This window comes from Metarhizium acridum, assembly GCF_019434415.1.
Source record: "Metarhizium acridum strain ARSEF 324 chromosome Unknown scaffold_573, whole genome shotgun sequence".
NCBI classification, from domain to species: Eukaryota; Fungi; Ascomycota; class Sordariomycetes; order Hypocreales; family Clavicipitaceae; genus Metarhizium; species Metarhizium acridum.
In genome coordinates, this window is record NW_027094043.1 from 128306 (window position 1) to 144177 (window position 15872).

General features: G+C 50.8%; 5 protein-coding genes across 7 annotated transcripts; 3 read left to right on the forward strand and 2 right to left on the reverse strand.

Moving 5' to 3' along the window:
* Positions 1–350: 350 nt before the first annotated feature.
* J3458_020328 (Type I Iterative PKS) lies at positions 351–5859 on the forward strand (the record flags this gene model as incomplete). The annotated part of the gene is made up of 3 exons (XM_007812265.2): positions 351–664; positions 716–1820; positions 1882–5859. The coding sequence occupies 3 exons, from the start codon at positions 351–353 to the stop codon at positions 5857–5859; spliced, it is 5397 nt and encodes a 1798-aa protein (XP_007810456.2).
* Positions 5860–7258: 1399 nt separating this feature from the next.
* On the forward strand, positions 7259–8016 carry J3458_020329 (uncharacterized protein; the record flags this gene model as incomplete). Its single annotated transcript, XM_066121973.1, has 2 exons — positions 7259–7530; positions 7602–8016. 2 exons carry the CDS (start codon positions 7259–7261, stop codon positions 8014–8016), a joined length of 687 nt encoding a protein of 228 aa, XP_065972963.1.
* Positions 8017–8393: 377 nt separating this feature from the next.
* Positions 8394–11557, reverse strand: J3458_020330 (putative NRPS-like protein biosynthetic cluster). 2 transcript variants are annotated; one of them, XM_066121974.1, is made up of 3 exons: positions 10846–11557; positions 9241–10793; positions 8394–9188 (listed from the first exon to the last, which is right to left on the reverse strand). In XM_066121974.1, exons 2-3 carry the CDS (start codon positions 10669–10671, stop codon positions 8646–8648), a joined length of 1974 nt encoding a protein of 657 aa, XP_065972964.1. In that variant the 5' UTR covers positions 10672–10793; positions 10846–11557; the 3' UTR covers positions 8394–8645. The 2 variants fall into 2 exon arrangements, with proteins under 2 accessions (XP_065972964.1, XP_007810455.2); XM_007812264.2 differs by having other exon boundaries at positions 9241–11557.
* On the reverse strand, positions 11527–13623 carry J3458_020331 (uncharacterized protein; the record flags this gene model as incomplete). Its single annotated transcript, XM_007812263.2, has 1 exon — positions 11527–13623. One exon carries the CDS (start codon positions 13621–13623, stop codon positions 11527–11529), a length of 2097 nt encoding a protein of 698 aa, XP_007810454.2.
* On the forward strand, positions 12660–15820 carry J3458_020332 (uncharacterized protein). Of its 2 annotated transcripts, XM_066121975.1 has the most exons (3): positions 12660–14150; positions 14224–15011; positions 15070–15820. In XM_066121975.1, the coding sequence occupies exons 2-3, from the start codon at positions 14492–14494 to the stop codon at positions 15807–15809; spliced, it is 1260 nt and encodes a 419-aa protein (XP_065972965.1). In that variant the 5' UTR covers positions 12660–14150; positions 14224–14491; the 3' UTR covers positions 15810–15820. The 2 variants fall into 2 exon arrangements, with proteins under 2 accessions (XP_065972965.1, XP_007810453.2); XM_007812262.2 differs by having other exon boundaries at positions 12660–15011.
* Positions 15821–15872: the final 52 nt, after the last annotated feature.

A 15872-nucleotide genomic window follows, 5' to 3' on the forward strand; every position in this document is an offset into this window, starting at 1 on the left:
GGGGTTCGTGTGCGGCTGAGATGCCCGTTTGCGCTTCTGATGCAAAGGATGCAAAAACCGTGTTGCAAATGACACCATGTGCAGCTCTCCAACACAGTCGCATTGAGAACGAAATGCCTATATATATGTCACTTGAATGAATCTGTCATACCATCTTGGAGATCAACAACAGCCCATTTGTTGCCGCCTCCTCACCCAGTTTACACAGGCACACACCGCCAATAGCCAAGGACAATTGCAATATTTCTCTGTCTACAATCCTTTCCTTCGTATTACACTGGGGGAGAATTGAAGTTGGAGTCTACCAAAGGGCAAGCCTGTGAGACGAAGACGACACATGCGACACAATCATGGCGGACGTCTCCCAACCAAGGCTTGTTTACTTTGGGAACGAGTTCCCCAACGACGACTTGAATGACTTATTCCGGAAACTACTTCAGCACAGTAAAGATCGAAGATTCCGCTTGCTTTCCGCATTCCTGGACGAGGCCACTCTTGTTCTCCAGGAGGAAATCGCAAGACTCCCCCACAATGTTAGAAGCCAGGTACCTCATTTCGATAACATTGTAACACTCTCAGAAAATGGGTACCTTCGGGAACTCGGACTCGGGGCTGCGATGGAGAGCGCTTTGCTAATTGTACTTCAACTCGCCTTGTTTATCGGGTAGGCCATTCTCTCTTGTCGAACTACAAGTCTGAATCTAACATGAACTAGACACTATGAAGCCAAGGATGCAGAACTCAATCTGCACAAGGATCGTACTGCTCTGGCCGGCCTCAGCGTCGGTCTATTCTCCGGTGCGGCCGTGGCACTCTCTACTTCTCTTGCAGAGGTGGTCAAGAACGGGGCTGAATGCTTGAGAGTTTCCTTCCGACTTGGCGTCTACGTTGGTGAGTTCAGCAGCAAGTTGGAAGCACCTCAGCCAGATGGGATCCTCGAGAGTTGGGCACATGTCATCACGGGCATGTCTGAAGAATCCGCCAACGATGAGCTATTGCGAATCAACAAAGAGCTTGGGAATCCCGAAATCTCAAAGGTTTTCATCAGCGCCGCCGACAAGGTATCAGTCAGTCTAAGCGGACCGCCATCTCGGATCAAGGCTGCTTTCCAGCACTCGAGCAGTTTCCGATACTCCAAGTCTCTACCTCTACCTGTTTACGATGGCCTCTGTCACGCAAAACATCTCTATGGGCAGAACGACATTGATGCCGTCATTGACAGCGAGAATTCTCTCATTACGTTGTCACGGAAGCTACAGCTTCCACTCATCTCCTCCAAGACGGGGAAACCGTTTTTGGCCACCACGGCTGGTCAGCTGTTGCCAGAGATTGCTACCGAGTTGATCACTGGAACCATCTACCTTGACAATGCGACCGAGGGCATAATCAACCATGCTCATTCCATTTCCAACGCTGAAGAGCTGCGGATTGACACGTTCCGCACCTCCATAGTATTCAAGGGGATTCTAAAGACCCTTGAAAGTACCTTTTCCAGCATGGAAATCGTAAAGAACGACCTGGTCAGCTGGGTTCATGACGACTTTGGCACCCGCCAGGCAAGCAATGCCGGAAACGCCAAGCTTGCGATTGTCGGTATGGCGTGCCGTATGCCTGGCGGAGGTAATGACCTTGAACAATTTTGGGAACTGCTCGAGCAGGGCCGTGATGTCCACACCACAGTTCCTGCTGATCGATTTGATCTGGAGACTCATTACGATCCTTCTGGCAATACCGAGAATGCAGCGACTACACCCTACGGAAACTTCATTGACCGTCCCGGGTTTTTCGACGCGGGTTTTTTCACCATGTCTCCAAAAGAGGTAGGTGGATGTAATAACGGTGATTCGGCTTATAGCCCGGCCAGCTGCTAATGGTGTACAGGCTGAGCAAACAGATCCCATGCAGCGCCTTGCGCTCACAACGGCCTACGAGGCCATGGAGATGGCTGGCCTTGTTCCCGGCCGCACCGCTTCGACTCGCCGTGAGCGCATTGGAACCTTTTATGGGCAAGCAAGTGACGATTGGCGTGAGCTCAACGCTTCGCAAAACATCGGCACGTATGCGGTTCCCGGTGGTGTTCGAGGCTTCACCACCGGCCGTATAAACTACTTCTTCAAGTTTGCCGGTCCGTCTTTCTGCGTCGACACAGCCTGCTCCAGCTCAATGGCTGCAGTTCACCAGGCCTGTATGGCCCTTTGGGCCGGAGAGACGGATACTGCCATTGCCGGAGGCGTAAACATCATCACCGACCCGGACAACTACGCAGGTCTTGGTAATGCCCACTTCTTGTCCAAGACGGGACAATGCAAAGTCTGGGACAAGGACGCCGATGGATACTGTAGGGCTGAGGGTATTGGATCCATTGTGATCAAGCGGCTAGAGGATGCTGAGGCGGACAATGACAACATCTTGGCTGTTGTGCTATCTGCTGCGACGAACCACTGCGCAGATGCCATCTCAATAACTCACCCACACGCGGGACACCAGAAGGATAACTATCGACGGACTCTCCAGAAAGCTGGAGTCAACCCTCTAGATGTCAGCTTTGTCGAGATGCACGGCACTGGAACCCAAGCCGGCGATGCCATTGAATCAGAATCTGTTCTGGACGTATTCGCTCCTTTAAAGCCTCGCCGCCGTGCAGATCAGAAGCTTCTTCTCGGGGCTGTGAAAAGTAATATTGGCCACGGTGAAGCAGCTGCCGGTATTTCCTCCCTTATCAAGGTACTTCTTAGTTTCCAGAAGAGTGCTATTCCTCCCCATGTTGGTATCAAGACACAGATCAACCCTACGATACCAAAGGACCTTGACAGAAGAAACGCGGGTCTGGCGATGAAGATGACCCCATGGCTTCGGCCGGAGGGAAAGAAGCGTATTGCCATGGTAAACTCGTTTGGGGCCCACGGTGGCAATACTACACTACTTCTTGAAGACCCCCCCGAGATACACAGACCTCGTGTCAGTGATGAGAGTGCAGATGGGCGTGCTCTACACCCAGTCGTTATTTCAGCGAGAAGCAAGAAGTCTCTGCAGGCCAACCTCCAAAACCTTCTAGACTATCTGGTGAAGAACCCCGATATAGACCTGGCTGATTTATCCTACACCACTTGCGCAAGACGTATGCAACACAACCTGCGCGTTGCGACCACGGTCTCAAGTGTCTCCGGGCTTCAGAAGTTCCTTCGCACTGCCATCGACAGCAAGGCTGGATCGGAAGCCAAACCAATCCCGCCAAATGCGCCTTCAGTCGTTCTTACATTCACTGGCCAGGGTGCTTCTTACAAGGGCATCCGGCAAGAACTATTCGACGAGATGCCATACTTTCGCGACCAGGTACTGCAGCTTGACCAGCTTGTTCAGCGCCTTGGTTTCCCATCTGTTGTTCCTGCCATCACAGGCAGTGACGATGACGAGGTTCTGTCTCCCGTCATCAGCCAGCTCAGCATTGTTGTTTTGGAGATTTCTCTCGCTCGATTCTGGGCACACATGGGAGTAAAGCCAAGTGCTGTCATCGGCCATAGCCTCGGTGAATATGCTGCCCTTGCAGTCGCCGGTGTACTATCCGCCGCCGATGCTCTATATCTTGTCGGTCGCCGAGCCCAGATTACGGAGCAGCGCTGCAATGCCTATAGTCACGCGATGCTGTCAGTCTTGGGAGCCCCCGAAGAAATTGATCGGGTGTTGAAGGGCGACGTCGAGACGGCAGCCATCCGATATGAAGTTTCCTGCCAGAACACGCACGCAGATACCGTGCTTGGAGCTTCAAAAGCTGACATTGACACTATCCGCAAGGTTCTTGAGGCAAACACATTCAAGTGTATGTCTTTGGAGATACCGTTTGCTTACCACACGTCTCAGATGGACGCTGTAATAGACGAGCTGGAAGTGCTGGCCCAGACGATCCCCTTCAAGGCTCCCAGTATTCCCGTTCTCTCTACTATGCTCGGTGCTGTTGTTTTTGATGGAAAGACAATTGGCGCTAGCTATCTTCGACGTCAGACTCGGAATTGTGTCAAGTTTGCGGCTGCCATTGAGACTGCCCGAGATCTTGGAATTGTTGATGACAGTACAATCTGGATCGATGTCGGTCCTCACCCCGTCTGTGTCGGCTTCGTGAAGAAGATCATTCCACAGGCGAGGATTGGATCATCTTGCCGACGAAACGAGGACAATATTTCTACTGTCGCCAAAACACTAGTTACTCTGCACCTCGGGGGCATTACTCCTCACTGGAACGAATACTATAGAGCCAACGAGAAGGCTTACACTTTGCTCAACCTTCCCAAATACTCTTGGAACGAGACAAACTACTGGATCCCGTACTATGGCACATGGACTCTCGACAAGGCCCATTTCAAGTATGGAGGCAAGCCTGGAAACAATCGTATCAATGCGGCATCTGTTTCTTCTGGACTTCGAACCTCGACTATTCACCAGGTTACTCATGAGGTCGTTGAAGATACCAGGGCATCTCTACACGTGCTTTCTGACATTCAGCATCCAGAGTTCCGTGAAGCTGTATACGGGCATACCATGAATAAGTGCGGAGTTGCGACATCGTCCATCTGGACAGACATGGCTTTGGCTGTAGGTGAATACCTGTACAAAAAGCTGCAGCCGCAGGTCAAAGATGTCCACATGAACGTTTGCAATCTTGAAGTCCTTCATGCGCAGGTTGCCAGCAAAGTCAAAGGCGCATATCAGCCTCTGGCCCTCGAAGCCGACCTGGACTTGGACCAGCAATACATGTCGCTTGCCTGGTACAACGTCAACCCAGACACCTCGGAGCGCGAGGCTGAACATTTCGCAACGGCAGCCGTACGGTTCGAGGATCCCGCAAGCTGGACCGCGGAGTGGAAGCGTACTACGCACTTGGTCCTTGGACGAATCGAGGCCCTGCAGCAACTCGCCAACGAGAACAAGGCCAATCGCATCTCCAAGCGTATGGCCTACACTCTGTTCAAGAACGTGGTAGACTACTCTGAGCAGTACCGTGGCATCGACAGCATGATTCTCCACGAGTACGAGGCCGTGGCCGATGTGACTCTTGTGAATGATCGCCACGGCACCTGGCACACGCCTCCTCACTGGATCGACAGCGTCTGCCACCTCGCTGGTCTGATCATGAATGGCAGCGACGCTTCAAACACGGAGGACTACTTCTACGTTACGCCTGGCAGTGATAGTCTTCGACTCCTGAAGCCTCTGGAGGCGGGGGGGAAGTACAAGAGCTACGTCCGAATGTTCCCACTGCCGGTCGAAGCCGGAAACATGCATGCTGGCGACGTATACATCTTGCAGGATGACACTATCGTTGGTGTCTTGAGCCAGATCCGCTTCCGCCGTGTGCCTCGACTGCTGATGGACCGCTTCTTCTCTGCCCCCTCTGCAAGCAAGTCCGGAGGCCACAATCCTGACGAGACAATCTCCTCCTCTGCCGCTCGTCCCAAGAATACACTGGCACCTGCGTCACCAAAGGCTGTCGAGCATACGCCCAAGCCTGCCGTAGTGGCTCCCGAGTCAACTGCGTCGGCCCAGGAATCGAATGGACGTCTCACAAGCGCATCCTCGTCCGGTAGCAGTGACGCCAGCCCCGAGATTCACACACCACCAGAGACGGGGGACTTGGATACGAGTGTTGTAGGCCAGTGTATCCAGATTATTGCCCGTGAGACCAATTTGGACATGGGCGAGTTGACGCCAGACGCCACCTTTACTCAACTTGGAGTCGACTCTCTCATGTCCTTGGTCTTGTCGGAGAAGTTTCGCAACGAACTTGGAATTGATGTGAAGAGCTCGCTGTTTTTGGAATGCCCAACCATTGGCGAGGTTAGGGAGTGGATTGATCAAAACTGTTAGCCTTTGATAGCAGCCAGCACCATGCATACCTTGAATGTAGAAACATGGAAATATTATTCCGCCTTTCTTTAGTTTCAATATGAAAGCCGGAGCAGACTTGGTATTTTTGCCTCGTCCTGAATTTCATGGAGAACGCTTGAGCCAGTACATCCATCTCCATGGTGTGAAATTGTGAATCCAATCGGTGACGGCTTCCCGAGCTCCGACTTGACTCGATGAACATCCGGCCACCCTGGCCAAGAAGGACGCAAAGTTGATGCGCTGGGTGCCCGCCATTGACGCGCAGTTGTTTATCCAGAAGCCGGCCATGTCAGTGCACATGTGACCAAGAAGGGCAGGTCATTCCGCAGCGTGTCGTCGACTGTTGGCGCGATGTCGATCCCGTACGACCCCGACACGGGCCTGGATGCGGAGGATAGCGAGGACCAGACGATCGTGGTCGGATGTTTCGTGCGACGCATGTCGGCTGAGCTGGTAGTATGTGTGCCACAGGGAGTCAAGGTAGCCCCCGAGGGAGTCGACCCCATCTCCAATCTTACAGTATCGCTCGCTGATGCAGGTTCGGTTGAAGAAGGTTGCTTGAACTGCCCCTGAGCGGCGGCTCACGCACATCCTCCCGGCCGCTGGAGTGGCGGTCCAATGCAGTGAGTTCGGAGGTGCGGACGGTGTTGGTGAATACGTAAATCAGTCAGGTGCAGAATGAGTATGAGGAAGCGTAATGCAAGGCACATGTGTGGTAAAACCCCAGCCAACACGGCACCTGGGGATTAAACTTCACATCGCTCCAAGGTCCATGTCTCCTTGGTTTTCTCTCAGGCCTCTGGGGGCAATGCCGTCAATGCCCTATTTGCACAAGAAGCGGTGAGCAACCGAGCCTGGAAGCCCCAAGGCCCCAGCTACTTACCCAAGCCCTTGCGCAACCATCGTCAGGTCAAGGTTCAAGCCTTCCATACGCCCTGGCCTCCGTGTGACAATGGCTCGCCTGTAAGTCTCTCTGTTTACGTTGTCAGCATCATCACACCCTCTCGTAGAACAAACGCTCCCTAGTCAGGACTCATTCTGTTCCGATCCTGATGAAATTGGCCGCCACCCTCCACGGACTATCTTCAAGAAAGAAAGCCCCCAGCTCCAATTGCTGGCTTTGGGTTACTCAAAGCCAACCTCAAGGATAGCCGTCAGATCTTGTATCGGACGACAGACAGTTTCGGCCGCGCAACCGCCATGGTGCTCACTGTTTTGCTACCCCATCATCCAGATTACACCACATGTGCAAGCTCTTGTCGTGTCAAATCGCCGAGGATGCCCCAACTGCGGATTGCGCTCCGTCACATGGCTTCTTGGGCACCATCATTTCAAGCTGCCTTTTGCGCAAATCAGTCGGCTGGGCACGCCATACCTGATGGCATACGAGCAGCTATACACTCTTCAAACACCACGGGGCTACTCGCGCGGTGCAATCACCTCAGCTCGGGCAGCTGGGCTTCAGCCCTCTTGTGCACCGGAGCTTAAGATCCTCGGCATGGCTATTAGTGAAACAGAACCCAATACGGCGAATGTGATCGACGCTTCGAGTAAGAGCCCAGCTGCTGCTTTGCTTCCATCCGGAGTCCTCGGGCTTGGAAACGAGTGCCCTGTCGTTGCCAATGGCATCAATGCGCACCTAAAGCCCGAGTATCGCTAGGCCTTTGGTAAAGTAAGGACACAATGCTTGTTAGCGAATGGTCCTGATTTTGCGTTCAAAGACGTTGCCAGCACGTTGAACGATTTGACCGGCTTGCTCGCACAAACGTCTCCAAAGCCATTACCGAGAACAATATGGGCTACCAGGGCATTCCGAAAATGCCCATCTTGCTTTACGAGGGCGTATCTGACCAAGTTGGTGTAGTGAAAGACACGGACGGCACATACGAATACTACTGCGCTCGCGGTGCGTCGATTCAGTATGTGCGAGACGCAGTGGCAGGGAATGGCATCGCGGCAGCTACCCCTGCGTCAAAAGCGCCATCGTTTCTTATTCAAGTTTTGAATGGCCGCAAGCAACCGGAAGCTTGCTCCAAGAAGACGCTTGCATCGTCCCTCCTTGACCCTGCGACCGCCAGGATTCTACCGCCGTACATTTTACAGGCGCTGTTGGATCTGATTGGAAATCCTATTTGACCATTGCCAGTGGGTTAAGGAAAAGGGGGCATCAGCCCCTAAGTTATATAGTTATGTTGCTGGTGCTTGGGCCGAGGACGGCCTCTATTGAATACCTGTTGGCTTTGGTAACCTGCTACTAAAGTATGGGTGCATTGTATTTCACAATAATGTAGACAAATGAAGCTGTAAACGATGCTGGGTCTCCTTTCTCTGTCTTAGACCAAAATTTTATCGAGTTGCAATATCTAGCCGTACACGTAGCATGTTCCCTTCTTTTCGGTCTCGTATGTCGTCTAAAAGACACTGGCTCGGGAGGCGCCGACTTTTCGCCATGAGTGTATGTCGTATCTGTATTTTTTTTTATAATACTGAAATGATAAATGAAATATAATGTGGATTCCTTAGAAAAAATATTACCTATATAAAGTAGGGTTTAGTTGGTTTATATTTATATTCTAAGCAGAATATATTTACCCACCGAGAATCATACACTAATGTACTGTAATATATTACAGTATAAAGCGCGACAGCCAGGTATCTGATCTGGTTCAATACTTTAAGCCCCCGTGAAGTTGCCAAGGCCAGAGCCCCAATGGCCAAATATACAGCGACTCAAGGCTATATCGGTTGACGTTAAAATTTTTACATCAATGTCGCTTTGCCCACTCCTTGTACCAGACCAGACAATCCTCATTCACGGTCCCCGAACCTCTGGCAAGTCCGGTTACAAGCCCGCTCATAATCTTCTTGACCAATACTTCAACCTTCTTTCCATTCGCCGTGACAGGAATGTCCGGACACTCATCCACAATAGCCGGAACATGTCGAGGAGAAAGCTGCTCTCGAATAGCTTCCTTGACTGCTGCTACGAGTTCTTCGCTGAACATTCTGCCCGGCCGCATCTTCAAGAACAGGATAACTGTTTCATCCATGTCTCCGTCTCTACGGCGTCCAATACAAAGCGAATCCTCCACCGTTTCTGGAAATCTCTTGATGATCAAATTGTAGATCTCCGCGCTCCCGAAGCGCACACCGCTTGGATTCAAGACGCCGTCTGACCGGCCCAGCATGAGAAGCCCTCCTGTACGAGAGTTTATCCTGATGAAATCGCCGTGGGCCCATACGCCGGGAAATTTTTCGAAATAGGATGCCTTGTATTTCGATTCCCCGTTTGGTCCCCAGAATTGAACCTTGAGTCGCGTTAGTTTTGGTGCAGGGCATTATGCATAGTGGCACACTTACAGGCTGCGAGGGAAATGGCTTCACACAAACAAGTTCACCGGGTTCCACAGAGCCAGTAAGATCCTCGCCGTTTGGACCCCATGACTGAACCGCCAACCCAAGGGCAATGACTTGGATCTCGCCGGCGTATACGGGAGAAAGCGGCGATGGCGTGCCGAAATCAGATATGATGTCCGTACCGCCGGATATTGACCCCAAGTTCACGCTTCCAAACGCCTCGTATATGTATCTGAATGTCGATGGCGCGAGCGGCGACCCGGTCGAGTAAATAGCCTTCAATGTATTCAAGTTCAAGCCTTGGTTTCTGGGCATGAGCCGGTTCTGCTGCAGGATGGAGAAGAACTTGGCGCTCGCACCGAACTGGGTAATGCCCAATTCATCTATAATCTTTGGCATAGCCAGGTCATCTTTGACCGCCTCGCCATTGGAAACATGATAGAATGGTGACCCGTTGTATAGGACGACTGTAGCGCCAGACGCCAGACCTGACACACACCAGTGCCACATCATCCACATACATGTTGTGATGTACAAGAGGCGGTCCCCCGGCCGAATATCACTCTGGATAATGTGCTCCTTCTTATGCTGTAGAAGGGTGCCAATCGCGCCGTGAACAATGCACTTTGGGGCGCCGGTCGTGCCGGAGCTGTACAGTATAAAGACAGGGTGTTCTGCTGGCATTTGGGCAAACTCCATGCTAGAAGATGCATCTCCGCTGGATATAAATACGTCAAAGGTAATCACGTTGGTGTTGAGCCCAGTGTAATCAATCTCTTCTTGTTCATGCCAAGTCTGCAGGATGACGGCAGCCGCCAGTGTCGGCAGGGAGCGAATAATCTCAGGCAACTTGGGCAAAACCGGGTGCACCTTTCCATTGTAAGCAACGGCGTTATCGGCAAAGAGTAAGTGAGGCTCGATCTGAACAAGGCGATCCAACGTGGCGCTGACTCCAGTGTCGGGACTGACAGCCGTCCAGATCGCCCCAAGAGAGGTCGTGGCCAACATGGCCACTAACGCACTGCTATGGTTCGCGACGTAGCCTGCTACTCTGTCTCCTGGTTTCAATTCCATTGCCTTCATAGCTGCTTGGCACTGGTGTACTTGTCCTCGTAGTTGTTTCCATGTAAGCCCTTTCCGTTCAGTTTCCGTGACGCTGATTACAGCAACATCGTCCTCCGACACGGGCTGCATGGGAAATAGCAGATTTTCAGCAAAGTTTAGTCGTGCATCTTTGAACCATGTTGGTCTTGGCCACATGCGTGACGCATCATCTATGATCTCTTTATATGGTTGCGAGTGTCGAATACCACAGTAGTTCCAGACTTCGCGCCAAAAGTCAGAAGTGTGTTCTATACTCCAGGCATGTAGTTCTTGGTATGTCATAAGATGCGTCTTATATTTGGTATTTATTTCCACCAGGACCTCCCACATCTGACTGGTCTGCGGTGAGGGATGGCGCCAAAGAAGTTCTTCTTCTAGATCGCTGGAAACGTTGCTAAGTTCATCCTCGGTAGACGCTGTTGAATATACTAGGTTCTTCTCATTTTGCAAACCTGCCGAGCGGAATTGGAGATATGTTTGAAGTCTCTTGATGAAGCGGCTCACCTTGGTGAGGATTGTACCAGAACCCGGGAGTGTTCCAGTCCGTGGTTCATTTGGCGCCATGATCGTTTGGTCAGATACTTTTATTCTGGACGCAATGGTTTAATCATGTAGCAGTTGTAGAAAGGCTATCTTGGAGCGTTTTCAGTCTTCACACTAAAGAAATTGGCTCCTCTATGGTCCTAAAACAAAAGCCTAGATCCAGATGGGTCGTGAAAACCCTGAACAGAATGACAACACATCAGCCAGTTACACTGTACACAATATGGTCGGGAATTTCCATTTACCAAAAGTTCGATTCTAAAGCCGATGTTTCATTGCGGCTGAGACTGTGCCAGCTTGGCAAACAACAGTGAAATGCAAAACCCGACGTGGTACTGGCGCCCTAAGCCCGAGTCGAGTATATGGGCTGATAGAACAACCCATATCAGCTTTAATCTCCATTTACCGCCCGATTACGAGTTAGTGGCTGCATGCTTCGGCTTAAAGTGAATCTCAGCTTTCCAATTTAGTACCCGGCATAAAATCCTCGCAACGTATGCTATGAAGCGGCGTGGGTGTCAGGTCATACAATGTATACGTTGTAGAAGTTAGGTAGCGAGTTGCATGTTTCGCACGTAGCTTCCAAACCAATGTAGAGCATTAATAGAAATACACATTGACATGGCGCGATGCCTTGGTCGCTCAACAAAGATTTGTATCGCGATAAAATTGGTCCCAGAATAACCAATCTGAAGGATTCGTGTTCAAATTACTTTCCATAATCAGATTCGTGCCGTCAATGTTGCCAAAGAGCCCGTCAATCGCAGACGTCTCCATTGCATCATTGCTACTGCCTATATCACTGACGCTATCACTGACAGTATCTTGCCGCCCTCTGGACTTGGATTTGCGCTGGTTTTGAAGAGACGTTATGAAGGAAGGTTCAGGTATAGGTTGTCTTGGTGGACTCACAAGCCAGGCCTTTAATGTGACGTCACATATCATGGAATGCAGGGTGGTCTTTCTCTCCAACAGATCCTCATGGTTTGCGTAGACCTCTCCAACCACATTCCAGGTCTTGTCTAATTCCGCTTCTTTGTAGAAGCCAGTTTTTGAGATACTGAGTAAGATGCAGAGAAGTGCATCCCAAAGGAAAAAGTTCTTCACTTGCCATCGGAATTTCTGCAAGGACGGGTTGCGATAAATAGTGCTATCTGTCTCAAGGATTCTTTCTGACAGAGCGCAAAGCTCGTTTCGCTCACCGTCATCTACGGTTTTATCCATTACTGGTGTCATCCGGTTGCGTAAACGGACAATATTCGCAGCTGACCGTACGACTCCGAGCGTTAGAAGGTGTAGCGGGTTGAGGATGTCACAGTACCGAAGATACTTCATCTCTATTGAGCCCTCGACATCATTGATCAAGTTTTCGATCTCGTCTGAGTTTTTGGATGACTCCGCTGAGCCTTTCAACCTCACACCCGTCCTGGCGTAAAAGTTGGACAATTCTATCCTCGCAAGGCTGTATATCATTTCTGTAGCGCCCTTCTTTTCTACTGGTTTCTCGGTCATTCCAGGATAAATTTGGTCATCGTTGATGTTTAATGGCTGCTTGGTATCCCAGCTGTCCGGTGCTATCGAAATCCCCGTACCTGAAACCTGGCCAGCATAGGTGTCAAGTGGAAGTAGCTGCCAAAACAGCCGCCGGCGCATTTGGACCTCAAAAGGTGGAAGACCAAGGTTGTCCCCGTCACGATGCAGCCCCATCCGCTGCGCAAGTCGAATGGCGATGCCAGTTAAGCTCCAGAAGGTGTGCGGATCGACCTGACTACGTGCCGCCACAAGAAATATAACGTAGGCCTGTAGCACACGCAATGAAGTGGTTTTCAACCACGACGCATTGACTAGGGCTTGAAGAACAGCACTGCGGTACTTTGCCATTAGATCGTGCTTTGGCTTATTCAACGTCTGTAGACAGTCGGCGTCCGGTATGGAAAATACAGCAAGGTAGTAAATACTGAAGACCAGGCATTCATCTCCTTTTGAAACTGAGGCTGGCTTCCGAGAGATTGTGTCGACCATCTGTGCCATGGTAGGAATGTGCAGAATTTTGCACAGACTCTCGACATTTTGAACGTAGGCATTCCATAGGCTCAAAGCCTCATCGTGAGTTGGATGGACGTCGGCTAGGCTTTGATGACGTCCCAACATAGCCAGGGGGACAGCTTCCCCAGTTAAGAAGCCTAGAATACTGGATACACTATGGTCTCTTCTCGGAGCTTCGTTGTCATCCTGGTTAATCTCTGAGTCTGAATCTGACAGTTCGCACAAATCTCCATCTCCAGCTGGAAGTAGAAGGACACTATCAATGTAGCGGGACTTGCCGTCTGCTGAAACAAGTTTGCCGACTTCAGCTGGACCTTGGTTGCTGGACAAGACTTCTGTTGCCTGCTGGGTGCGACGCTGAGCGACTGCATCTTCGCTGTGAAAAGATGATTCCAGTGATGGCTGTAGAAGACCATTGGCTCGTAAGATGTTCTCGTATCTAGCCAGGCGTTGATCAATATCCTCTTCTTGCTTTCTTCTCCGTTTCCTTGGCGGTGGAGCAAGATATGTACATTCGATTTTGCCCTTGTGACAGCCGGAGCAAACAGGAAGAGCCCTGTTACATTTGACCTTTTTGCGAACACATGATTGACAATTGAATTGCATAGTCGCAGAATCCGGAGTCGAGGCAATGCCGGCTTCCGCGGACGGAGACTTCCCTGGCGCAGGAGCAATGGCAACGAGCTGTGACATTTTCGAGACGCGTTCTTTTGGCGACCGCAATACTCCGTACCAACAAGCTATAGCGCAAAGGCGCCCAGTTCGGGTGCTCGACTAGCCGCTGAACCAAGTAATGTAAGGCCGAAATGCTTTACAATGGAGACGATGTTCTGCCAGAGTGGCAGGGCATTTCACAAGGGATTGGGATAGATTTAACACTGGCTTGCTTGCAGATCGGAAGATTCGCGTCGATGGTATTTTACACCGCAGAAGCTCATTCATGTGTGTTTTGCAACATCGGGGGGCGACCTGAATGGGTGATGAGTCAGCACCTAGTGTTGCTCCTTCCCGAACCAAACAGATACATGAGCCCATGCAGTCTTCCATTCCTGTCTCAAAACAGATTGCGCGAGCTATCAAGCAGGCCGTGACGAACCCTGCAACATGTCATCATGTTCTCCATATGCTCTTTCTTTGACAATGCCGGTGATGGGCTCAGTTTGCAAGTGATTGTCCTCTGAAACCACGGGCACCAGTGCTTTGGAGAAAATGGACCACGAGTAAATCTCACTCTCAACGTCACACCACCCGGCTTTTAAGAACTCGCACTAACCATATTGTATCCTTGCATAGAACGGTTAGATTCCTTGGCCAGGTCGACTGACCAGTCGAATTGACAAGCCACAAAAACCGGCGATCCGAGTTATGGCATTTTGACAGCTGGTTTCGGTGTGGACCTCGCCAGCCGGGCTGTGCGATACCAATGACTGCGTACTCATTCGGCAGATGCGTAAATATGTCAAATACCCATGGAGGCGCCGGCATTTACTTGGAGCATTATTGTATGTATTCAGTGCCTGTTGAGTTCGCCTAACTACAGGATTTCGATTCATGGCTCAGAATGGCAACAAGGAAACCGGCCACCCCCATCCTAATAATAGGAGCAGGCCTATCAGGCCTTGCTACCGGACGAATTTTGACAAATCACGGCATTCCGAACATTATCTTCGAGTCTTCGCCTCCAGAGCGTAGTCAAGGTTTCGCAATTAGCTTGCACGACTGGGGCTATTCCGCACTTCTCGAGGGTCTTGGCGGAGTATCCCTGAAGAGCATGGCCAAAGCAGTTGCACCGGATCGACACGTTGGTGGCACTGGATGGGTTGATTTGTGTATGCGCGACAACTCAACTGGCGATGTGCTGGTGGCGCCACCCGAGGAAAACAGACCTGCCGTGATGCGAGCGAATCGCAATGCTTTGCGGGCATGGATTGCTGACTGTGGCGACGATGACTTGGATGTGCGATACGGACACAAGCTGAAGAGCGTATCTGGTACAACCGGAAACATGACGGCCGTGTTTGAAAATGGAGCCCAGTATGGCGGCTCCTTGATTATTGCGGCTGATGGTGTTCACTCTGCGGGTAACTATTACCGATGTCTCCCTGAACAAGTTTCAACGTTTCTTACGTACCCGCGCAGTTAGATCTCAAATTCTTCCCCATATTGGCCCCGAAGTTATTCCTGTCGTCGTCTACCACGGCGAATTCCATCTGCCTCGCGGAGAATTCGACGAATACATCAAACCCTTTGCCAATGGTTCAAACATCTTAGCAGGCGTCGGCGATGGTTTCAATACCCCAATCACAGTCTGCAACATGACAAAAACCAAAGTCCATCTAGACTGGTCATACTCTAGACCAGCTCGTGGTGACAACGACATATTATTTGACAGAGACATCAAAACGCAAGATACGCCCAGCAGTATCCCCGAGGCACTGGTGGCAGAACTCTCGTCACTTAGACTTGCAGAACCATGGGCCAGATACGTCAACCCCGAGACCATCAAGGGGCATGCGGTATTCCACTGGGTTAGCCGATGTGTCTACATGTCTACGGAAGACGCTATAAAAGGTGGAAATCAGGGTATTGTCTTTGTCGGGGACTCATGGCATGCAATGCCAATTTTTGGCGGCGAAGGGGGTAACCATGCTCTCTTGGATAGTGTTGAGCTTGCCTCGACTATCGTGAATAATTCATGCTTAGAGCAGGCCGTTTCTGCTTACTATGATGGAGCTTGTAAACGCGTCCAAGAGGCAGTCAAGAGATCTAGGACTCGGTTCTATGTACTGCATAGGCCCATGGCTGAATGGCAGGATATTGCGGAGAAGAGGAGGCTGAAATTAGCACAAGCAAACAAAGCCGCGAAAATGTCGGCTTAGAGGCCACTGGGTAGCAATATATCATTCAGATGTTAACTGGAAAATATAGATTCTTCATTGTTC